Below are 25,679 nucleotides of genomic sequence, written 5' to 3'. Positions count from 1 at the left end.
GAACCTATACAGGGACTGCAAAAGTCATAACTTCAACAGCTACTGCACTGATTTCCCGTCACGTAAAGTAGTGCATCCTAGGCAGCACAGAACTCACTAGGTGGTGTCTGAAAGGTGAACTCTCACTGACAACGCACACACGAACTACCTCCAAAACAGGAGTGTGCTTTGCCTGCACACGTACAGTGCACGCAACTCACGGGTGTGGGGGTGGCCAGCTGGCCAGTTCCAGCAGAAATTCCGCTTCAGAAGCCCATGGTTCCAGCTGCACACGTCGCATACACCTGGTAAAGGTTTGTGTACCTGCTAATCTACGTAACTTAATGACCTCTTCAGTGTGTGAGGGGGAGACGCGGTAACACTGCAGGGTAAGGTTACACCCAAGGAGGCAGCAATGGCCTTAGCTCAGTTGCAGGAGTCTCTTTCCAGCTGCAGGAGACAGTCAAAACTCCACTTATTGCACTCAGAATGGACGTCTTTATGGCTTTATGCTTCAAACCCACAGGAGAGCTAAGCACGTCAGCTCCATGCGGGCTTGGAAGGGCTTTTCCACGTGGGCGGCAGCTTTCCCACCTCTCTCACAATGGGAGCGACTGAGGGGTGGTAGCAAAGCCCTGGAGCGCGGAGGCACAGGTGGCAGAAATGGCTGTTGTTTCAGGTATTTTCCGTGTTCTCTTGGCTCCCCTTAGGATGGTCCAAGAGAGGGACAGCCGCAGTGCTCAAGAGCGCTTTAGTCCTCTGAGCATACTGGGTTTCGCCCAGTCAGTGCAGGGAAAGGAAAGGGGAGGAGAAAAGAGAGGGTTAGTACAAGAAATACCAGAGTGAGAGTCAGGGGAGAAGAGCCAAAGAGAGTGGATCTTCCACGCCAACCACAGGAAAGAACAGAGCAGGATGGGGTCAGATCAGCACCAGCTGCACCAGTGATACTCCAGCAATGCTCTTCTCAGGAGCCGCAGCAGCTGACCTCTGGCAACACCCACTGCAGGCAGATGCCAGCTGTTTAGACCCCTCAAAACAAGACAGGTGAGTTATTACCGACCAAGGCTCTCAAGCATCATGCAGGAGGGAGGGTGTGATGAGGAGTCCACCATATGAGCAAGACAGCACTCAGTGGGGAGAGGACGAGGAGGCAGCGGGGCATAGCCTCCCACAGTAACGGAGCAAGACACATGCAGCCGCTGTGAGCCCCTCTGAGGTCTGTTTACTGCAAAGCTCCTAGGTGCCGTCTTCCTTTGCATCCACGCCAGTTGTAGCCAGTACCTGAAGGAGAATAGCAGCAGCACCTGGCTGCAGGGGTAGCTGACTTTCAGAGTCAGAAATACAAAGGGTCTAAGGACTGCGCTGGGAAGTGTGGGAACACACACTGGCAGGCTCCATCCCGCCTCCTGGCCGCTGGGCAGCCTCGAAGGTCCCCTTCTAGCGGACACTAGCTAATTAAATGGTGTGTGGCAGGAACAAGATGGGCAGTTATGCAAGTGCTAGCAGGGCTGCCCCTGCCGAATCCCCCGCCCTCGGCACTGAGTAACAAGCACAGCGGTAACGCTACATTGTCTTCAGAGCACTTTGCAAATTACTCACCTGTGTCACAGGCATGTTGGAGGATGAGTTTCACGTTACAGAGAGGAAAATGGAGGTACAGAAAAGGGAAGTGACTTAGTCACAAAGTGCATCAGAGACAGAGCCAGGATTACAAATCCATTCCTGGCTCTGAGTCCCGTGTTCCCACCCCACCCTGCTCTACATGTCGCTTCTCTGCATCAGCAGGGCGTCTCTTTTACCCACAGCAGCATCTCATCTGCCACTGCTAGGGCAATTCACCCTCTTTGCAGCCACCATTCAGGGCCTAAAGCCCTACTGCCTTAACCCAGGAGCAGGCACCTTTTTTGGGTCGGGGGCCACTGACCAGTAGACCAATCGTTTGGGGACCACAGAGGTGCAAAAAACCACCTCACTGATGCGGTCCCCCACTATGGGCAACAGGGTCTGGGCAGGAGGGTACAGGAGCAGGTGAGCATTAGGGAGTCTGGGAAGGAGAGCAGGAGTGGGCTGTGGGTGAGGATCTGGGTAGGTGGGAGGGTGCAGGAGCAGGCTGGGAATTGGGGGCTCCATGCCGGAGGGGAGGTATAGGGCAGGGGTGGGGGTCTGGGCAGGAGGGGGTGCAGAGGCAGGCTGGGGGTGGGGGTGCAGGAGGGTTTGGGGTCTGGAAGGGTCATGTTGGGGGTGAGGGGTCTGGGGGGGAGGTGGTGAAGGCTTTGGGATGCAGGAGCAGGTGGGAGGGTGCAGCAAAGTGGGAGTGGGGGTCTGGATGGGAGAGGCGCAAGAGTGATTGAGGGGCATGGGGTGTGGGTGACGGATTGCAACTTACCTTGTAGCACCTCCAGGACAGACATGGCTATGAGCCCCCTCCCCCCTGCTTCCAGGCACTGCCCTCTGCTGCTTTGAATGGCAGGAATTCCATCCAATCAGAGGAATGATAGGAAGCCTCTGGGGCAAGCTGCCCAGGCTACTGCTGCTTCTCCACCCTTCCCCCGGCTCCACTGCCGCTTCCTCCTCCCCAGCCGAGCTCTTGACCTGGTCTAACCTGCGAAGCTCAGGGCTCCAAACCCTTCACCCTGCCATGGGCCAAAGGCCACGCAGAGGAGCCCTGAGACTTGGGATCCAGATCCCAACAAGCTGCGGTCTGGACCCAGACCCCATCCCTTCCTTAACCCTTCTTCTACCTGGGCATCCCATCTGAGCCCAATCCACCCTGTTCTCTAACCCCTGCGTGCTCTGCTGACCGCTAACCTAAACCACGAGTAACACACGGCAGCTCTCAGCCAAGCACCTCTGCTCTGCCTCGACTCCGGCTGCACTGCAGTACAACGAGAGCTTCTGCTAATCGTCCGCAAGGCTGGGATTAATCGATCTACTTCCCATACAGCCTAGCACAGCACGCAGCCTATCACGATGCAGGAACACCGGCAGGGCTCTCGGCACACACTACACACCAATGTCTACACACACCAGAGGGTAGCTGGGGGTCCACGTACAGAGTGAATCATGCAGCGAGGATGACATGAGTCACTTGACTGGGGAAAGAAGAAGAAAGTGCTCTCTTACCAGCTAGCCCTCAGAAAAGCAGGGCTAACATCCGGAAAGGGGGCACGGGTGTTAGATCCCATCAGGCTGTGCAGGAAATGGCAAAGTCCTGGCAGGCATCCTCCTGGGGAAGACACCAGAGATTATGCACTGCAGCATTCACTGGCAGGGACCGTGCGAGAGGCTGGGCACTCGGCCTCAGGCCAGCCTCTGATCCTGGGACAGCACTGGCCTGGGTTAGACGGAGAGCGGCTTGGGAGAAGGGTGCTGAACTTAAAGCCTCTGAAGAAAGATGCAGTTTGAGCTGTGCCACATTTTAGCAGCTGAATAACAAAATCCTGAGAAACCCCAGGGCTAGGCCAAGCTGAGGGGTTTGCAGCCATGCGTACCTTCCAGCCTGATCCTGCAGGAGACGATTACAGAGATCAGCCAAGACTTGCAGCTGGCAGAAGCCACCAACCTCCACAGGACATGCATAGAATCGTTACTCACCCTGCTGCAGAAGCTGAGGAATGTGCCTCCAAACCCAGAGAAGGAAAAACAAATCCCCAACCACTTTAAAAATATAACTTTATTCCAGCAAGTAACAAGAGAAACAGGTTCAAACTGAAGTGCAAGAGTTTGCCTCCCCCTCCCTCCCGCAGAACTCCTGTAGGAGGCAGGGTCAGTTTTCCCATCCCTTCCTATTAAAGATGCAGCCTCTTAGCGTGCAGCTTTACTGACCTCTCCACCCATCTGCCAGTCCTACAATTACACAAGCAATGAAAGGCAGCAACAGGGCCACAGGAGAGTTAGTGCGCTGGATGAGGAACACTGGCTATTTGTGGATAAGGGGAAGACAGAAGGGAACTGCCGCTTTATGGGAAGTGGCTTTTGGAGTGTTATTTTCCAGAAACAGCAGCAGCTTTTACGCTGCTGCACTGAGTTGGCTGAGGCTAAAGATCACCTAATTATGGCAAGGCACACGTGTGGTACCTTTGCATGTCAGAGTGAGCTGCCCTGCCCTGCCCTGCCCGACTCCTGAGATTCAGGGGTGGCCCCCAGGGGTCAGGGGGTAGTTCACGCTACAGGCTGGTGCCAACCCTTCTTCACCTCAGCTGTCAGCAGTGGGGCACATTACCACTTGGGGGTGATGTGGGAGCATACATCTCCTAGGAATAACTGAGACATGCTTGTGGCCACTAGTAACAGGGAGCGGCTTTGGACTTGTCGTCTTGATGGAAAGGAGACTGATTGGGAACAGCATATGAAGCCGGGCTCATCCTGTCCCCAGCCATACATACAATTTGACAAGGCAGCACCACCACCACCAGGCTATACTATAAGATCAGTCCACTAACAACTGCACCCTGCCAGACTGCATCTCACTTGAACGCTGAGATCTCTGTGCACTGAGCCAGAAACATGAAGCAAGAGGAACACATACGCTGTGTCTACACTAGCCCAAAACTTTGAAATTGCCATGCAATGGCCGTTTTCGAAGTTCACTAATGAAGCACTGAAATACATATTCAGCGCCTCATTAGCATGCGGTCAGCCACGGCGCTTCGAAATTGACGCGGCTTGTCCATATGGGGCTCCTTTTCGAAAGGACCCTGGCTACTTCAAAGTCCCCTTATTCCTATGAGCAGATAGGAATAAGGAGACTTCGAAGTAGCCGGGGTCCTTTTGAAAAGGAGCCCCGTCTGGACGAGCTGCATCAATTTCGAAGCGCCGTGGCCACCCACATGCTAATGAGGCACTGAATATGTATTTCAGCACTTCATTAGTAAACTTCGAAATGGCCATTTGCATGGCAATTTCAAAGTTTTGGGCTAGTGTAGACACAGCCTTTGAGAATGGAAGGAGAATTTTAATCAAATCCTCCAAAAGGAATGGCCTGAAATCATCCAGTATTCTTCTCAGCTAAGGCTTTCCTTAAAGCCGCACCTAAAACCACTGCCTTCTGCAAGAAGCCTGGAGCATGTAAATACAGATCCTAATTGCAGGACGTGGGCGGTGGAGGGGCGGGGCTCATCTCATGCACCGCTCTTTGAACAATTGGGATTTGCAACTTTTTGGCCAAAATCAAAACTGAGCTACAAAGGTGCCAAAAACCAGAGAGGAAGGGAATGCATAGAATGTGGGAACACTGTATGGGGGGTGCATTTAAACACAGTCCCACTGAAGCTCACCACTACCCAGCAGGCTGACTCTCAGGGTAGGTACCAGCTCCCCTCTGCACACCCTATGCTCTCCATATGTTTGCAGCTGCTGGCCATTCTCTGCTAGTTTGCCGTCACTCATGATGTGAGAAGCAAAACACAGGGGAATACCTTCATGACCACCTGCCTCCCAAAGGCACTGACTAATGATGAAAGCACAGGTGAGACAGACAAATGGGCTTGGGGTCAGATACATACCGCAATTCCCAGGGGCACCTAAACAAGCGGCTGAACACAGAACGTACTGTGAATCCCGATTCTGGTGCCAGGAACATGCACAGCACTACCCAGACCAATATTTTAACAAAAAAAAAAAAAAAATCTACAAAATTGTGCAAAAATAGCCAGCAGCTTTTAATAAACACATTTCAAGTATTGCTAATGTGTGTAGTTCCCCTATCCACACTTGGCAGCATCAATAACCCCCCAAGGCAGACTGGTGAACACCTGGCAAGGCACACCAACAGGTACTGAGCATCTCTGGAGGCAAACAAACTCAGAGTAACCATTCCCAGAGGACCAGCAGGTGGCTCTGTTCTCTAGTCTACTGGCCAGGAACCCAAACCAATGGCAAACTAACACCCACCAGCACTCAGGGTAACCCAATTTGGACAGGCCGTGCCTCTGAGAAGCTCTTCAATCCTCGTCTGTATCCTTGTCTCTGTGTGGCTTCTTACTGGCCAAAATGGCTACAACGCTAGGAAGCGTTGGTCAGCACCTTCTCTGTGACCAGGAGACAGCCAGCATTGAATACCAAGTGGCATGGCACATCTATTTTCCTCCCGAAGCTCATTGCCCAGTATGGCTCTGCACCCTCAGATGTCTCCCCAACACTTGGGAATGAGAATGTCATCTCAAGCAGCCAGCCTCAATTCTGCAACTCACCACTGCTGCTGGGAAAAGGACGCTATATATTCCACAGGCTCAGTTTATACTGACACATGAAGCTGCACCTTGCTCTGCTGGGGCAGAGATACTGCTGGAACTTTAGCAGAGACACCACAGGGAGACCCTGCTTTCAGCCTTCCTCATCTTCAAAAACCCCAAGCCCCAACCTACAACGCAGCACAGAAGATGGGACATGAGTCCACCTCCCGCCCCCGCACCTCAGCCCACTCAGCTCATCCTCGCAGGAAAGGTGGCAGCTCTCTGGAATGGACGCTCCAAACTTGGATGGTTCCAAGAGGCTGGGGTTTCCCAACCAGCCTTTTTTGCTTCCCAGCTGTGGTTAGAACCCCTTTCCCCAGGGGAGGCCAACGTCTGGCTTGGCTTCAGACTGTAGCAGCTGAAAGTCCAGGGAAGCCATATCACAGTGAAACAAAGAAATAAATAAATAAAACGGCAACGTGTGGCTTGACTGAGTCTTTGGCAGCTCTGCACCACCGGGCTGTCTGGCCTGAGGTCGGGGAGATAACGGGAAGGTACTGGCTGGAGCTGGGTGCAGGCATGACAAGTACTGGACTACACAGCACCACTAGGGAATTCCTCCTACCATGCTGGTGTCAGTCTTGGCTCCAAAGGAGGGAATTTCACTCTTGGGACTGGATGGGTTCCCAGCATCAGGCTGGATAAATCCTCTTCTGTCTATTAAACTGAAAAACAAGATGGAGCAGAGGGAGGGGTTAAAATACCAATGGTCATCAGGTAACAAACTCCCAGACACCGTGTGCTAAGCTGTCAGCACCTACCGAGTCAACTGTATAATACCAGTGCAAAAAAAGGGCACAGGCTCCTGGGACTTATTAACAGCAGTGTTGTAAGCAAGACAAAAGTAGTGGCACCAATAAGGCTTCCATTGGAGAAGTGGGGCACCACTCTGCGGAAAAGATGTGGACAAACTGGAGAAAGTCCAGAGGAGAACAACAAAAATAATTAAAAGATCTAGGAATGGGACTTACAAGGAAAGACTGGAAAAAGCGGCTTAGTTTATAGAAGAGCAGACTGACAGGGAGTACGGTAACTGTCTTCAAGTATGTAAAAGATTAAAAAGAAGAGCATGATAAATTGTTCTCCTTATCCACTGAGGACAAGACCAGACGTAATGGGCTTCAGTTGCAGCAAGAGATTGAGGTTAGACATTAGGAAAAACATCCTAACTGTCAGGGTAGTTAAGCACTAGAACAAATTACTCTGGGGGGGTGGGGGCGCGGAGGGCGCGTCTTGTGGAATCTCCAGCATTGGGAGCCTTTGAGAGCAGGTTAGACAAACACCTGTCAGGGACATGGAGATGATATTTAGTCCTGCCTCACTGTAGTGGACAGACCTAGACGACCTATTAAGGTACCTTTCCGCCCTACAGTTCTGTGATTCTAGGGGATACCAGCGACAGGAAGCAAACCTGGCAGCATGTGATCAGTAGCACAGGATGCTGTGCCTGCGAGCATGGTCCAGAGTTTAGGAAATCTGAACCTAGTGAGGGAAATTCCCTTGCCAATCTCATGAGGGCGACGGGGGAGAGGGAACAGTCTCTGCAGACAGGAGAGCACTGAACTATGGCTCAGACTTTTCTTGCACCTGGTTTTAAACACTTGTCACTTCAGCCCCAAGGTGATTGGCACGGCTACCCACAGCCCTCTCTGTCCAGAACACTTGGCATTCTGGGCAGGAAGACATTTCTCCCAATCTCGTGGTGCGAGCTGAGCACACCTGGAAGCTGCTAGCTTGTCCGGCCTGGCCAGTCAAGACCCCACTCCAGCTACAGATGTAGTACCATAGTGGCAGCAGCAGACAAATGTCTCCAAGCCCCACTACCAGAGAAGGAGAGGAAAGCGAACATTGGAGAGGAAGTTTACACACACACTCACACACCCTTGTCTCTTTGTGAGACTGCCAACTTATCAGTGGAGGGATGGCTGACATGGGGTCCTTGACGCTCAGAGCTAGAGACAACCCGATATCACCACCACCCTATGGCAGGAGTGAATTTAGGCACTCCCCCAAGTGACAAACCCTGACCTGCAGCCTCAGGGGAACTGGCAAGAGACACAGGTGGTGCTGAGCAATGTGACTGAGGTCCAGAGGACTGCAGCCAGCCCCATCCACCAGCAGCTCCCCTCCCTCCTTCGGCTGTGGGCTCAGCACAGGCTCTGGCAGCCCACAACCTGCCCCTCCCTCACAGGCTCAGCACAGACTCTGGTATCCCCTATCTCTATATCCCCCAGTCAGCAGCCCCATCCCCCAAAAGGCTCAGCACCGGCTGCCCCCTCTCCTCCAGCCCACACTCGCACTGCTCACCACCTCCTGGGGAACAGAGCCTGCATGAGGGAGGGAAGCCAGGGATGGGGTTGGCCAGAACTAGTGGTGACCCGTGGGTGGCCTGTGGGAAGATGGGGGCTGGGGGTGGCTGGAGACTGAACTGACCCTATGGGCAGCTGGGGGACAGGGGACCGCAGAAGCAAGTGCTGGGCCTGCAAGCAAGGTGGCTGGCAGGGGGGCGGGGGGGACCTGCAGAAAGGTCTCTGGGCCACCAAAAGTGCAGATATATTTGCAGGGTTCCCTCAGCCCAGAGACCTGAGCCGCAGGCATGAAAGCCCCTGTGTTCCAGCCCAGCTTGGGGGATGGGAGAGGGGATACAGCTCTGCGCACTGCCGTTCCACCTCACCACAGGGCTGGAGCTCCCCCACTTCCCTCATCCACAGGATCAGCCCATGCAGCTGCCACTGGCCTCCCCCCAGGCGTGCACCACCAAAGGGAGCTGCTCCAGGTAAGTGCCACCTGCTCTGCCCTAGCCCTGAGCCCCCTCACACCCTAACTACACCAAACCCGCCTCCTGCCCTGAGCCCCCTCCAACACTCCAAACTTTTGGGTCCTACCCTGGAGCCCTCTTCTGTACCCCATATACCTCATCTCCAGCCCCACCCCAGAGCCTCTGAATCCCTTACTTTGGCCCCACCCTGGAGTCTAGGGGGCCCCTAAAAATGTAACAGCCCCAGGAATCCCTTCTGATCTAGCCCTGCAGCTAGACCTTGCTCCTCATCTTCCTCTAATTAAACCTGCCTTTCCACAAGCACCAACCAGCATTGAAGGTTAAACAGAAACCACGTCTGAGTTAATTTTACTGGTTTTCGGTTTCTGCTATTGCAACACTATTCTCTTCTACTGGTTTTCATTGCAAATATACAGCATTTCAGCTACATTATGGATTAAATAGACTTTTGTGAGCCAGCCTGGGAACCTAACCATCATTTCTAACACTTTCATGGGAAAATGAATTCTGACTTACAAACTTTTGGAACACAATCTGTTCATAAACTGGGGACTTCCTGTACTATTATACCATTAGCAACCATCTGCGTCCCATTGTTCCCAACAAAGCAGATTAGTTCACTTAAGCCACTGCGGAATCCACAGTAATAGCAGCAATGAAAATGACAAGAACCTTGAGAAGTATTTTAGAGGGGAAAGCAAAACCTCCTTAACTCACAGCGTAACAGGCCTCCTGAGCTGACCTTCCCTGTGTTATTTCATTCACTTACAATGGTTAGCATTTCCCAAGTGCTCCCAGTAAGTTCAAATTGGTTTCTCCAGCAAAAGAAACACTGTCTCAAAGTGCAGGAAGCAATCAACCAGCTGAGCACTACAAAAAGTGGGCAGGGCTCAAACTCCCAACAGTCCCATACAAGGTTATTTTAAATTTGCCCGACTGCACCCTCATGTGACTAAACCCTGGTAGTTTTATTTTTTAATGGGATCAGACTCATAGCTGCTCAAACCAGACACCATTCTGATCATCTAATTTGAGCTCCTCAGATGGAAGATTTTAGGTTTAGATTTTTAGAGGGTGTAACTCAGTGGTTTAGTTTCATTGTCCAAGCCTAGCAAAAGAAGAACAGCAGCACACACGAAGAAAAGTCAGAGATGTTTGGCATTATTCCTGTTTTAACAACAGCTGCAGATAAATCACAGGTAAGGGAATTCATTAGGATCAAATTAAACAGGAAATTTCTGTTTCCTTTTAAGGACAGTCTCCAAATTGCCGGACATAGGACAGCTACTTGCCAGAAGTGTAAGATTTCCAGCCCACTGCATAAAATGGAGAAGACTGCAGCCAACCCCATTTCTTGATAGAGGTGAAGACCTCCACAGACCATACATCCCAGCATTCAATGCTTCAACTTGCTCTGAGAAGCAGCTGCAAGATGTAAGTAGCATTCCAGCCACTTAGAGAGGCCCTTGTGGATGAAGGTGGGCTGGGAAAGGTTTTGACACCTGTTTTTCACCTTAGAAATATCACAAAATGTCAAGTCTGCCCTCACACATGGAGACCATGGAACAGCATCAAGAGCACATCTAGCAAGAGTCTTCCTGCCTTTTCTTCCAAGTGAGACACAGCTCTCTTCACCCAGACAGTCGGTCAAAGATTGGTTCAGAATAGATAAGAGCTTTATGGAACAAAGAAAATCTCTCTCCTCTCCCAACCACTCAGCCTTCAATTGCCTTGAGTCTGGGGCGTGTGTCATTCCACTATTTCACCAGAGACTCTGCCAGGGCAGACAAGACTTGAATTTGTAATGTGTACAAACAAGCAATGACGAACTGCAACATCAACATTAATATCAACATCCAGAAGCCAAATGTACTGAGAAGTCCCTTCTTTACAGGGCATGTTTAAGCCCAGGGTTATTCTTTATGTAGTGCTGAAGCTCACAGGATGCTCCTTTCGCTTCCCTGGAGTACTCAGGGTGCCAGATTTTATAATATCTAACCAGGAAACACGCTTACCTACTATTTCCATAGAAAGAAATTACAATTCGCTCCTGAGCCCTCCTGTAATGGGTACTTCCCACCCTCATGACACAGCAGATGGAAATTCCAGCTGCATTCAGTTTACACCCTAAAATGAAGTCGGAAGTGCCTTGAATTAAGTAGATTTCAATGGAGGAAAAGCAATAGCCTCTGTCTGTGCATTTACGTATCCCTCTCAGCCTGAGCTTTGGCATTACCTACCCCTCCCTTCATGAGAGCCCTGTGCCATCACTACAGCCTGGCTCCTGGTATAACTGCTCCCTTCTCCACCTAGGGCTGCAGTGTCAAGACAGGATGCAAGTCCCAAGTCCAGTGAGGATCGGAGGCTCTTACCTGGGATGGAATGGCCCACACAATACTGCACAGCAGTTGGTAAGGATACTCTTATGGCTGTAGGGATTGGCAAACTCTGAGCCCCTCTTAGTTGACCATGACCCTTTGATCTGCAAGTGAAAGGACACAGACTAATTAGAAAGTGACAGGGCAGGGAGAGAGATGGGAGGTGGGGAGGGCAGGCTGGACAGCACCTTCCACATTCTGCTTGAAATGCCAACGGCTGGAGTGACAGATGAGTCCTAAGTCAGGGCAAAGGAGTGAGAGATCCGCACTGTCCCCCACAACACAGCTCTGACTTCCCTGAGCTCTCAATCCTCTCGATGGCAGTACTGGGAGAAGATCACTGTGAGAAACAAAGCTTCCCACTGCACCAAGCAGCCATTAGCTGGCCTTTTGCTGCTCGTGTCCTCTCTTAAGCAGTCTGTCCTTCTGTTTTTGCCCAACCTTCGTTTCAAAGCTGCAACGTCCACTAGTTACACGCGTCCCATAAGGTGTACGAGGCATTGCACTTCGTCCAGCTGTTGTAAACCCCCCACCCTCGCATCCTCTCCTCGCCTTGTTTCACTTCACTCGTTTCTTGTTTGCCAAATTTAGACTGAAAGCTCTTCAGGGTAGTGGCTCATTTCTCTGAAGCACTCGACGCACTTACGGGGCCAAGCTAAGAGCAAGATGGGGTCACAGGCAGTTCTGTTAATGTTAGGAAGTGCTCTGGTTTCTTCAGGCTGAGCAGCCGGAGGAGCCAGTTTAAGGAAATGCTGTCACTCTGACAGTCAGATGGCATGCCAGGTCTTGCCCCTGCCCCTCTGCCAGCTTGTGCGGGTTTGCAATCACTCTTCCCCTTTCACTTCCTCCCCACTGTTAATGTGACAAACCAGGCCACTCAAGCAACAAGGAAACTGATTCTGCACCATGGGCTCAGTCACGCACCATCACTCCCATTGATTTCAGGGGAATCTCAGCAGTACACCTGAGCACAGCTTGCCCTAAAGTGCTGTTAAATCCACTAAAAGCAGAGGAACCACTGTCTCTGAGAGAGTAGTTGCATCGCTTGTAACAACAAGGGGGTACAAATATTTCAGGCAGTGTGATTTTAAGCAACTGCTATGCAGGGACTTAGTACACGCCCATTAAAGTAATCTCAGGAGCATGCCACAATCCTTACTGCACATTTATCTTTATGACACCCCTGTAAATCTACTCCCTTTCAAAGAGGAGGAATCAAGGACAAGCAGGAGGCTACGGGACTTGCCCAAGACACATAGGAAGTCTGTGGCAAGGCAAGGAACTGAACCATGTAACACCCATCCACTGAGCCTCCTGTCATTGTCTTGCTCTCTCAGCGGTCCAGATATTAACTAAGCAGATGCCTAGACTGGGAAACATTAAACTCACATGTTTTAACATTAGTATTAACGATTTTAAACAGGCCTTTGCATCTCGGATGCACAAGGCAAATCCTGTCTACAAACATGTTAGCGGCTCATGGTCCTTCTTGGGGCAATGCAAATTAGTGTTCTAAAACAGGACTTATTTTCCTAGTCTCCACGCAGCGAAACATCCCCCACCACTCTCTTGTTCTCGCTTTTGCAACCCACACCTTCTGCCTGTATGTGCATGCACTGTTATGCTCTGCTGGGCTATTTGAAATAGAGAATAAATGGCAGCAGGGAATTTCAAAGGTCCTGTCTTTATCTGTTCTGTCGTCACCTGGAGCCTGTCAAGGTAATGTCCTCAGACACGCTGCTGTAGAGACCACAATAAATTTTTGGCTGATCTCTCCATTGCATAACAATTAAGGGGCTTCATGCCCAGAGATGGTGCTTACGCCAAGCTGGTCCCATTCTATGGCAGGAGACACACAGGGATACTTACGTCTTCATTCGTCGTCAGGTTGGAGGCGACAAGATAAGTGTGAAAACCTGAGAGGCCCAAAATAGACCAGACTGAGAAAAAACATATCACCAGCTCCAGCACAGTGGAAACAGTCAAGGAAGCCTCTGGAGTGCGTACGGAGCAAGCGGAGGCCTTGGCCAAGGAATGGACTAGTGAGCCACTAAAGGCACAATCAGCTGTGGTGAGGACTCTCGGGGGTGGTACAAGCACAGGGACTTAGGAAGGGTCATGAAGGGTTCAGCAAAGTACTCTTGATTCCATGTGGCTGGCTGAGACTCCTTAGCAAGGAAATGGACTCTCACCCCTATCCCTTGCATTACTGAAAAAGGGTCATGCCCTTACTAGCAAGGAGGGTGCGTTCCAGCCAACTAAGCTGGCATGCAATTTCCTTCACACTGTCAGTGCTATTCTGAGAGCGCCCATCAAGGGAGAACTCACTATAGCCAATGCAGAGACATGCCCCCTTATTTCGGTATCCTCCCATGTGTTGGAAAGGAAACTTGCTTCCAACCTTTGTCTGTGCATCCCTGAGCATAAGGTACTAGTCTGGCAAAGTGAAAGAGACTGTCTCTTGAACACAAGAGCTCACCACCAGCTTGATCTCTACCTCCTCATGGAACACAGAGAAGTCTGCCCTCCCTCCCATGCATTAGGGTTTCTGAAGTACAGGGAGATATCCTGATAAAAGGGGCTCATTCTACATTGTAAATCAGAACACTTTCCAGAGAGCTACAGCTTCAGTGTCTCTGCTCCTGCACCTTGCAGGGATCCAGCTGTGTCAAGGTATTAGAAGGGGAACAGATGGGAAGATGGAGGCTCTAAAAGGATATCTCGCTGGTGTTGCTTTCAGAGTGGTGAGGAATCCACTTCCCTGAGAGCCTAGGAAGCAAACAGGACAAGGTACTGAAATCAAGAAAGCATATTTACATTTCCAGCCAATTTGTCCTGCTTCACCCACCCTGGAAGCCTACAAGGAACTGCCCAAATCACTGAGAGAACCTCCCAGGCTAGATTCTTTAAAGACCACTGGTGTGCAGCATATGCTCCAAGAGGTTCAGGGGCTGAAAGGCAAGCTGCCTTCTGTGACACGCCACAACTAAATGAAAAGGCACCTCCAACCCACCGCAGCCCTGACGTAGTCTCAAACCTACCTGCTATGGAGGACAGTAACCCACTCACCAAAACTCTCAAGTATTTTCTAAAATGAGGCTTTTAGTCCTCTACTGCAGCTCTCAACTTAGTTGATTCAGATGACCCAGGAGCACAAGGCCCTGAATCTCCTGATCCATCACCTCAGCATCCATCCCCTACTCTGATACAAATGTAGAGGCTGCTTCCCTGTATGTGCTAAGCCAGGTGTCTGAGGTGAGGCCCTGAGTTCACCTGGTCAAGGAGGGTGAGGCAGGTGCTACACACAGCGACCCCAGTACTTACGTAGAGTGAGGTGGGTGATGACACAAGCAAAGATGAAGGCTGTCAGGAAGGAGAGGGAGAGGATGAAGGCGTAAAAGTAGCGATAGTTGCGCTTCCCCACGCAGTTGCCTACCCAAGGGCAGTGGTGATCAAACCGCTCTGAAACCAGGCAGCAAGGGAAGAACATTAGAACATCTTCCTCCCCGCACCCCATGAATGGGGTAAACATAGCAGAGCCTCCGGGAACTGTGGGACTGCAAGCCAGCCCTTTTTCTACCCTCCCAACCTAAGATTTTAGCCCAGAAATTCTGAACAGAACATTATCGCGATATTTACATAGTACTCTGCAATCTGCAAATGTGCCCTTCTTTATGTTTAAAGGGATACCAACCTTAACATCACTTTTGCCCAAATACCATTCTACCTACGTGTGGTTACATGTAACACCTCCAATTACTAAAACGGCATGGCATTAGAGGAAAGGCATTTCTAGTCCTTCCATCTGTATACACTGCACAGTTGGCAGAATTGAGAGGGGGAGCTCTGTTTCACTGTTCCTTTGTATTGGTCAATTTTCCCTCCTCATTTGGGCAGAAAAAGCATTTTAAAAATAGGAACGTTTGACTTTACAGCCACAAAGGGAACCCAGGGCAGATGTCTTATATCTGAAAATACTTCTCATTTTACTAGAACCTGCTAGATTTCAAGTGGACAGAACCCTTTGAACAACAGCACTGAAGGCAAAACATGCACACCACTTTACCCGTAACAGAAATGCAGCCACCTCTGAGGTAAAACACAAAGACTCTTTCACAGCTCGTGGTAGCATTACCATGACAGGACCAGGGATGAGCAATCACCGCACAAGTGGCACTCCTTCAGCTCAGTGACCCACAGCATTCCGTAGCTGACGGGGTTCCACCTGTGGCCCCGCGGCCCCCCGTGCCTATCACCCTCCCCCCCCCCCGACACACTTCTTGTGTATTGGGTCGCTGGAGCCCCACACTTACCTGACTGCTCCCTTTCCCTCCCAGCACTTTTGGAGCACGATTGATGGAGCACTTTTTCAGCTGATTTGTGGCATTCCTGCTCTGGGAGGGAGGGGGAGCAGCAGGGACAGAGCGCAAGACAGGTGATTTGCGCTCCCTTGGAAAGTGCTGGGAGGGATGGGGAGGCATAGGAAGTGCAGTGCTTTGGTACCCCGGTGTGTGAGAGCTGTGGGGGGGTGGGGGAAGAAGCAGCCGGGGGGTCCACAGGTGGACCCCAGTGAGCCTCATGCAGCCTGTGGGTTCACAGGTTGGCCACTACTGCTCCAGATTGTGTAGGAACCTCACTGCCACACCAACATCTCCTGCTGCATGCCAGGTCCTCTCACATCTGCAAGTTTGGGTGTATTCAAACCTTCTGTTCACTCCTTCATTCAGCTGTCCGCTCTCCCTCCCATCCAGCACCTGCACCCATGGGGCAGGATGGCTAAGACAGAACATGTGCCAGCACCTCTGCTTCATATTAGCCATGACTCCAAAAGAGAGCGGCCAGGGGAACGGGCATCCTAGGGTTTACAACGTACCCTGATATTTGGAGGTGGACTGAAAGAGAAGATATGCTGCATTTCACCAATGCAATCCTTACTGGTGCTGTTGGAGAGGGAATTAGAGCACAAGACACGCTGTATCACAGTCCAGAAGCCACTGTACATATCTGCCATTAGTTGGCAGTGGAGAGAAGGGAGAGGAATTGCTATCACAGGTTTGGTATTTCATTTTCGAGCCCCAAATGCTGAAATTGAAAGAGCTTAATCTAGAATGCCATTTATCTATGGAGATTTCACCTGTACCCAATCGCCTTGGACTTACCTACACAGTTATCACAGACACTGCAGTGAGAGGTCCTCGGAGGCCGGAACATTTTGCAGGTATAGCAGTACTTCAGTTTCACCACATATTTGTTTATAACCACTTCCATTGTCCGGGCCGGTGGGCGGTAGGTGGAAGTGCTCATGCTGTCTGCAGAGTGAAAGTGAAGTGGGAAGAGTAAGGCATATACAGACCCATCCACACGGCTTCCCATCCATAGGGGCCTTTCTCCTCTCTTGCATGACACAGCTCTGACTGCTACGCACTGTGCTGTGCTTGTTCATTTCTAATCGGAAAGCTGAAGTGGCTGCATGATCTAGGGGCTTGAGTTCAACATGGGGAACCAAGACCTCCAGAGCTTTAATCCTAGCTCTGCCCATTACTCAGTGTTCATTTAATCTTTCTTTGACAGGGAGGATACAGACCTACCTCACAGGGCTGCGGAGAGGAATTAATGTCCATCCATGTGTTGAAAACTGGAGAAACTATACAGAGCAAGCATTAAAACAACATACCCACTAATACTTACTCATCTCTAGAATGCGGAGGAAGGAAGACAAGCTCCTTTCTAACAGTTCTCGACCAAAAGAAGTAACAAGCTGCTAACACATGTGATTCACTTACAACTGTTCTGTGTACGAGCAGCACAGCTCCAGTGAAGAAGCAGTAGCCTTAGGGTGGCATAGTCATGGGAGGCCCTGACTTGGCTCCCTGTTACTTGAAGCTAGCAGGGGCTCAGCTCCAGCCACTGGCCTGGAAGTTGGGCCGGCAGCCAGGGGCTGTGGTGGCTTGGGCTGACCCAAGAGTCAGACAGCTGGCAAGGTTGGGGGGAGGGGGGAGAGAGAGATGGGCAGCCCTGGGCTCCGAAGCATGGGGCCTCTTGCAGAAGAGATGTGCCCATGGCTAGTCTCCTTGAAGGAGGAGGAATTTACTCCCTCTACAGCAATGTTCAGCCATTTTTCAGGCATTGCAAGATGTATCTGTGAATGTAGCCAGAAGGTGCTGAGCTGAGTGAGCGCAGTGATAGGAAGGTTGGCTTCCAACATTCATACCTCTCAGTTTTAAAAAAAGATAAGCCCTTTGATATCACAACAGGGAGGGCACCACACACACTTTTCTGAGGGCTTCAAAAACCTAATTTGACACAGTCAAGCACGTTAAGAAGGAAATGACTGGGCTGTATTAAGAGCAATGGCTGACATGACAGGTAGCCCCTGCAGTTAGCTAATGGACTAACTGCTTCAGGAATTTGAAACAAAATGAAGCAGTCAGCTAGCCAGCTTAAAAAAACCACTCATAAAATGATTATCGGGGCAGACATTACTTTTCTATGCTGATTTCCAGCAGTGACAGACAACAGAAGGCTCACAGTAGTTTTGCTAAAGCATTTGTTACTAGGGGCAACGAACACAAAAAGCAGGCCATGTATTCTGAACATACACACTTACCGTCATAAAGCATTTCCAAAAGAGAGAAACATACACCACATTTCATGGACCCTCGTCCTCTTACAAGAGCTGTCCTGACCTATGAATACAGGACTAGTGGCAAACCCTAGCCCCCAAAAATACTAATTCCCAAACTAATTACCTCAAATTCACAGTATTCAGAATAAATGCCAACTGTAAATATGAGCTGTAACTACAGATTTTAAAGTTGGGTTTCGATTCAGAGGAAAATTCTGGTGGATAAGGATATGACAACTATTTCAAACTCATGAAAAATTGCATTAGGTCTGCGTGCTGGGCACCTTGACTCAGCTATTTTAGCTCTTCATTTAGCCACAGGATAAGATGATATCACAATATCTTGTCTGCAAATTGGTTATGGAAGTCAGCCACCTATTTCTGAGTTCATAAAAGAAGGACAAGCAAATGCAGTTTGCAGCAGCTGAGTGACAGTGGAGTCTCTGTTGGAAGTGGACTCAGTTATATGAGGTGCTTCAATGATATTACAGCTGGGATTTTTAAATGAGCCTAAGGGAGTTAAGTACCCAATTCCCACTGAAATTCAATAGGAATTGAACACTAGAGATGTGAAAGGTTAACCAATAAGCATCGCCCTTAACGGCTGATGCTTACCAGTTCCAGTTAGCTGGTGTGGGATGGAGCCGCTCCCAATGGCCCGACATGGACGGGGGTGCTGCTCCAGGTGGAGCAGCCCCTGTTCATGGTGAATCTGGGCACATCACTGATTTGACACAGTCAAGCATGTTAAGAAGAAAATGAATGGACTGTACAAGTGCACTGGTATTATTTACCAGCACAAAGGAAACACAGCGTAGTTTGTACAGAACAACGCTCTACTCCCCTCTGCTCAAGCCTTGGCACAATTACTTCTGGGCCTACCTAACATTATTCCCATTGCATTCAAACCAACGGAATGAGATACCCAGCCTTCGAGGAAAGGGCTCAAAATAACTTTTTGGGCAAAAAAATCTGACCAGTCCCGACTGTCTGCATCTTAACATCAGTGGAGATTTGTTGTAGTTTATCAGAATCTGTTCTAAAATACACAAAAGCTGTCAGGCATCTGTAGCAAGGCAGCAAAATACTTTGTATGTGGGTAACACATGGGGATGTTCTTTGCACTGTCTAACACTCATCCCATTTCTTCACAAGACCGGCTTTCTGACAAGTCCACATTAGAGTTCTCCCCCAACCAAAGATGTCAGACACAAAAGCCAAGGGAACTGTTCTCAGATGCTCTGGATGTGCCCTGCAGTGCGACTCAGAACTTCTTCCAAGTATTAAAAAAAAACAGTCATGTAGCACTTTAAAGACTAAAAAAAAAAATGTATTAGGTGATGGGCTTTCATGGGGCAAACCCACTTTTTCAGATCTGTTCTGTGAAGATACAGACTAACATGAATACTTCTCTGTAACTATTCCTAGTATCAGTTCTAGCCTCTCTCCCCTCCCCCCCAAAAATTACAACAATCACAGTGAAAAACAAAACAAGGGCCTTTCCCTCTCTTTGCTCCTATGGAGACCTTGTTTCAGAATATAAGTGGGGTTTGAAGAGCTCATTCAACTACGATTAGCCTTACCAGCCAAGGTGAAAAAGCACCTCTGCTACCACATTTCCTGCTGTTTAAAGGAATAAGCACAAATTCTTGGCACTTACGTAGAACATTTCATGTTCAAACAGTTTCATAAACATTAACTAACTAATCCTCATAGAAGCCCTAAGATGAACGAGGATTAGTACTATACCCATTTTACACATGGAAAAACTGAAACAGCAGTGAACTGATTTCCCCAAAGGCAAATAGAGTAAGTTTCACAACCAGGACTTGAACTCAGGGCTTCCCCAATCCCAGCCCTATGCTTGAATAGCTGTCTGAACCAGCACACTTCTCTCTATGCCACACCCCGAGATGTGAACAATGGCACAGTATTTAAGAGCATGGTACAGGGTTTCCCATAATACTGTACCAGGCTCTTACTCGATTAACTTTTGTACATGTAGCTGTGCATGCTGTGTTCTACTTCATACCACCTCACAGGAAGCAAGATGAGCTCCACGGCAGGAAGAGGCTATACTGGTAAAGACTTAGTCTGGCAAATTGGCACAGTTGACCAAAAGAGCTTAGAAACCCATTTTAAACTGGGGAATAAATTTCTTCTAGATGTATGTTTCCGAAAATACTCAGTCTTGGGGCTCAGCCTGCTAGCACCAGACAGGTAAGATACTCCCTTCCCATCACCACTTAGCTCTTTAGATTTTTGGTCCCCCGAGACACAAGCGTCTGTCCCCAGATTCTACACCAAATGCCATTTGCCTCATCTCCCACCCAAACTTTCTCCATCAACTGCTAAGGCGCCAAGACCCAAGACTTGACTTTAAAGGATTAGCTTTCTATAACACATGCACACACAGTCCATAGCAAATGCACGAGAGAAAGGCTCACCAATCCGTTTCTCCAGGTCGGCAGCTTCACTGGGGGTGGCTCTGGGCAAGATACCCGGGTCTCTGAAGCTCGTCTGCAGCAGACAGCTGATGACAAAGAAGAACAGGACACCCCCGATGATGGGAATGGCCAGCGTCAGGTGACTGGCAAGGAAGGGACAGCTGTAAATTAGACAAACAAACTTTTTACCTTCCCTGCATTCACCCACAAGCTCCTGTATCAGCTGCTCTTGGGGCTACTGTTTATTATTTGAATAGGAGTAGCACCAAGGAGTCCCAAATAATACAGCTTATTTTGTAATGAAGGTGGGACCTCAGTTCCAGAGAGTCCATGTGAAGAACAAACCACTGCACACCAAAGTGGGACTGACCGGTTAAAATGTAACAACCTCCATAGGACCACCACGCTTCCTAGTTCCACACACTGCCTGACTCCTGTACGTACCCTAATGACACCTTCAGACTCAAGGGAAGACCAGGTCAATGGAAGGAGCCCCCAGTACTTTACAAACTGTATACTCACAGCTCCTCTGCCCTGCAGCCGTCTCTGGAATTAAAGGCAGCAGCCAGTCAGCACACAGTACAACTGCAGGTGGTGTGGGGGTCGGAGGGAGGGGCATTTGGTGTAAAACCCAGCTTTAAAGGGTCCTCATTATACTTTGGAGATAGAGAATCCGGTTTCAAAAATCAGTGAGATGTTGGGAAGTCATCTTCTGAGAAAATGACATGTCAGGTGTCAAGGCTGAATGAGTTAATGTGAGAGCTTTTTCACAGACTTTTCTGTACAGATAGTGGGTCAAATTCAGCCCACCATGTGACATTGAAGCGGAAACTGGCCCTGCTTCAGTTCAGATTTGCCATCTGTAGATGACATTTGTGATTTTCATGCTGCATCAGGTGTCTGAAAAGGGATAAATTTCTGTTCTGGCCACTGCTGTAACATTAGCCAATGCACGTCTACATGGATGACTCATTTCCAGGTACACAAGTGGCTTGCTTCTGCTGAACAGGTACAGAGAGATACCATTAATGACTACACATCTTGGACACCAAGGACCCAAGTTTGCCCTCACGTGAGGACAATGTAAGAGCAAGCTCAGGAATTCACAGTAAGAGCGTTAACTTCGAAGGCATGCAGCTGTTCACATAATGCAGCACTAGAGTCTCACTTCTACTCCTCACTCTGCAAAGTCTTACTATTACAAGACTTATAATCACCCAGACTCCAACCCAGACACACAAGCCGTCCAATTCCTGGTGTCCATGGACAAGAATCAGCCTCACTGAACAACGAAGCAGTTCAAAGGAATTAAGAGAACTTTTCTTTCAACTACTGAGCCCCGCTGTCCAGAACAAGATAGCCAGCAAACAAAAAACCCCACTGGACTAGAACCAATTCCACCACCCAGTGCAGCCATGTGCTTTTTCCTTTAGAGAGGAACAGAACAGCCTTTCTTCAGGGTAGATTGATATAAGTAATTTACATCCCAGACTGTAGTCACGATTTAAAGCAGCATGCAGAAAACTTTAATTTAAATTATCATTTTAATTACATTTTTAGATATTTCCTAAAGGTAAGTTGAGCCTCACTGATGAGTAACCTTTAAACAACATTGATTTATAATTAAATATAAACTTTACACTAAATTTGGTGCTTCTTTGGACTAACTAGAATACATTCAGTATAGCTAGCAACTAAATAATTGCCTATATAATTGTGTAACTTGCATGTGTTCAGATTTTTAATTTTTACATTTTTATTATGTTAGAAAGTGATGAATGATCACCAAATGACAGCTAATTTTTCTTTTGATTTGCATCCAATTCTTTAGATGGAAATTCAATTTAAAATACATAAAAACAGCATTTAATTTTTGTATTAAATAAAGCTACCTTGAAGGTGTTCAATAAAGAACACAGAAGTTCAAAACATGTTTTGCATCTAAAACTCATTTATTAAATCAAGAAAGTATCTGTAGTTAGTCAATTTAATTGATTGTTTCTAATCATCATGCCCTTCCAATGTTTGAACACTCTCATAACTAGTTTTTTTACTGCTACATCAGAGGAAAAAGTTTTTTTCCTTCTCCAACTCTCTATTTGGTAACAGTGAGCAAACCAGTCATTGAACTGAACTAGATAAAAACAATCTTTCAACACCTGCAGAGGCTGCTACTGTTGATTAAACACTTCAACGAACACTGGTTCCCAGTGCTTACACAGCAACTTACACAACTGAACTGGTGGAATTTCTTTACAAGTTGGCAGGAGACATGTTCTACTTCTGTAATTTAATTTAGTGATTTTAATTGATTATGATAAATTTAGGCCCTAACCTAGACTAACAATTTTAATTTAATTTTAAGGGTGTGTTATTTAAATCTAAGTCTGTATTTAATTTAAATCAAAATTCCAACTGCAATAAAGCTCCTCTACCTGAGACAGGGAGAGACAAGTGGGCTCCGGACACTAGCATTCCCTCTCCTCAGACAAAGGGAATAAGTGAGGTGAAGGGGCCACAGGGCTTCTCCTCTCCAAAAAGTGGAATGATAGGGAGACAATAGGAAGTTAGTGACCCACAGAACCTCCTCTACAGGCGAAAGATGATGGGGCAGGTGTGGAGTTCCTGAAGGGAGCTGGAGACCCCATCCCCTGGTGCTGAGACAGAATTTACAGTGGGGGGTGGGGAGGGGAGTTTAAGACCACTTAGGATGCAGAGCTTCCCCTGCTCAGGCAGGTTGTGATGAGGGGGGATAGGGAGAAACCCTGATGGGGGGGGGGGCTTACAGGTAGTCCAGTTCCCTGCCCTCACCCCAGGAATAAGCATCATCTATATCCGAAGGGAAAAGACCAGGCCAGAGCAGGAGCTGCGCGGGCAGGGCTCCCCGGTTTGAGGGCTGGGGGATAACAGGGTCCCCTGGCTGTCCACGGGGGGAGGGCCGGGGGATGATGGGGTGGCTGGGGAGGAGGTTCCCAGGCAATTGGAAGCACCAAAGTCCCACGCAGGGGGAGCCAGATTCTCCCCACAATTTGCCGGGGGTCAGAAGTGACGGGATGAGAGGGGAGAGGGGATGCTGGGGAGAGGACAGGGCCGGGGACTCAGGCAGAGCGGGTCGCGGGAGGTCGGGTGCGGGGGGGGGGGAGTCCGGGTGGCGGGGCGGGCAGGGAGGTCGGGGCGGGGGTCAACGCCCCGTGGGGGGACCCGGGCTCGGCGGGGGGACTCCGGCTGGGGGTGGGGGCGGGCAGGGGACCCGGGCTCGGCGGGGGGACTCCGGCTGGGGGGGGGGGCGGGCAGGGGACCCGGGCTCGGCGGGGGGACTCCGGCTGGGGGGGGGCGGGCAGGGGACCCGGGCGGCGCTGGGGCCACGGGCCCGCACTCACTCGAAGGCGAAGAAGAGGCCGCTGGTGGCCAAGATGAGCCCCAGCGTGAGGGCGAAGACGCCGCTGTGCCGCGCCAGCATGAGGCGCCCGCCGCAGTAGAAGCGGTTGCGGCCCGGGAACACCTCCCACTTGCGGCGCGGAGCCCGGGCTGGCTCCGGGGCGGGCGGCGGGCCCGGCAGCGCGGCGGGGGCGCCCGGGGGGATCTGCCGGTACTCGCACTCCTTCATGGCGCCGCCAGGCCCCGCCGAGCCGCGGCCGGCACCCGCCCCGCCCACTCGCTACGGGGACGTGTCCGCTCCGGCCCCGCCGCCAAGGGAGCTGGCACCGCCGGCCTCCCGCCGCAGCGCCCCCGCCGGCCGGCCGGGCGCCGTGACAGCCCGGCCCATCACCCCCTGCCCGGCCCCTCTCACCCCGCCATCCCCGCACAGCCACAGCCCGGCCCATCACCCCCTGCCCGGCCCCTCTCACCCCGCCATCCCCGCACAGCCACAGCCCGGCCCCTCACCCCCTGCCCGGCCCCTCTCACCCCGCCATCCCCGCACAGCCACAGCCCGGCCCCTCACCCCGTGCCCGGCCTCTCTCACCCCGCCATCCCCGCACAGCCACAGCCCGGCCCCTCACCCCGTGCCCGGCCCCTCTCACCCCACCATCCCCGCACAACCACAGCCCGGCCCATCACCCCCTGCCCGGCCCCTCTCACCCCGCCATCCCCGCACAGCCACAGCCCGGCCCCTCACCCCCTGCCCGGCCCCTCTCACCCCGCCATCCCCGCACAGCCACAGCCCGGCCCCTCACCCCCTGCCCGGCCCCTCTCACCCCGCCATCCCCGCACAGCCACAGCCACAGCCACAGCCCGGCCCATCACCCCCTGCCCGGCCCCTCTCACCCCGCCATCCCCGCACAGCCACAGCCACAGCCCAGCCCCTCACCCCCTGCCCGGCCCCTCTCACCGCTCGGCCCCTCTCACCCCTCCACCCCACAGAGCCCAGCCCCTCTCACCCTGCCATCCCCTCACAGCCACAGCCCGGCCCCTCACCCCCTGCCCGGCCCCTCTCACAGCCCGGGCCATCATCACCCCTCTCACCCCGTCATCCCCTCACAGCCACAGCCACAGCCCGGCCCCTCACCCCTTGCCCAGCGCCCCTCACCGCCCAGACGCTCTCACCCCTCTATCCCCTCACAGCCTCCCCCACATCACTCCCTGCCCAGCCCCCCTCACCCCGCCGCTCCTCATCACCCCTCACAGCCTTGCCCATCATGGCCCACATCCATCACCCCACTGCCCTGCCCTGCCCAGCGCCGCACAGCCTCACCCCCATCACACCGTAGCCCCAACCCTCTGACCCATCCCCTGCAGCCCTGCATCCCCTCACACCTCATCCATCACAACCCAACCCCCCCTCTGAGCCCCACACTCCCTCAACACCTCACTCATCTCCCCACCTTCACAAGGTCCTCAGGCAAGGAGTTCCACAGGTTGACTGGCCTTAAACTGGCTGCCTGTTAAATTCATTTGGTGAGCCCTAGTTCTTGTATTATGAGAAGGAATTAATAACACCCCAGTCATGCTTTCATAGACCACTGCCATATGCCCTCTTAGTCATCTCTTTTCCAAGCTGAAAAGTCCCAGTTTTATTAATCTCACCTTATAAGGAGGCCATTCCCTTGCCCCTAATAATATGTGTTGCCCTTTGCTGAACTTTTTTCAGTTCCAATATATCTTTTTTGAGATGGGGTACCCCCATCTGCTTGCAGTATTGAAGATGTGGGCATGCCAAGGGTTTATACAACACCAAAATGACATATTCTGACTTATCTATCCCTTTCTTAATAATTCCCACCATTCTGTTCTCTTTTT

General features: G+C 50.8%; 1 protein-coding gene across 4 annotated transcripts; it reads right to left on the bottom strand.

The window, feature by feature from the left end:
- Positions 1-377: 377 nt before the first annotated feature.
- ZDHHC18 (zDHHC palmitoyltransferase 18) lies at positions 378-24,103 on the bottom strand. 4 transcript variants are annotated; one of them, XM_074976139.1, is made up of 10 exons: positions 23,822-24,103; positions 20,442-20,602; positions 16,529-16,678; positions 14,694-14,831; positions 14,090-14,138; positions 13,239-13,341; positions 11,364-11,473; positions 6,778-6,877; positions 3,103-3,205; positions 378-1,578 (listed from the first exon to the last, which is right to left on the bottom strand). In XM_074976139.1, the coding sequence occupies exons 1-9, from the start codon at positions 24,046-24,048 to the stop codon at positions 3,164-3,166; spliced, it is 1,080 nt and encodes a 359-aa protein (XP_074832240.1). In that variant the 5' UTR covers positions 24,049-24,103; the 3' UTR covers positions 378-1,578; positions 3,103-3,163. The 4 variants fall into 4 exon arrangements, with proteins under 4 accessions (XP_074832240.1, XP_074832238.1, XP_074832242.1 ...); XM_074976137.1 differs by having other exon boundaries at positions 378-747; XM_074976141.1 differs by having other exon boundaries at positions 378-3,205; positions 20,442-20,527.
- Between the last annotated feature and the right edge of the window lie 1,576 nt (positions 24,104-25,679).

The sequence above is a fragment of the Carettochelys insculpta genome, chromosome 24 (assembly GCF_033958435.1).
Source record: "Carettochelys insculpta isolate YL-2023 chromosome 24, ASM3395843v1, whole genome shotgun sequence".
NCBI classification, from domain to species: domain Eukaryota; kingdom Metazoa; phylum Chordata; order Testudines; family Carettochelyidae; genus Carettochelys; species Carettochelys insculpta.
This window is presented reverse-complemented; position numbering and strand designations above follow the sequence as displayed.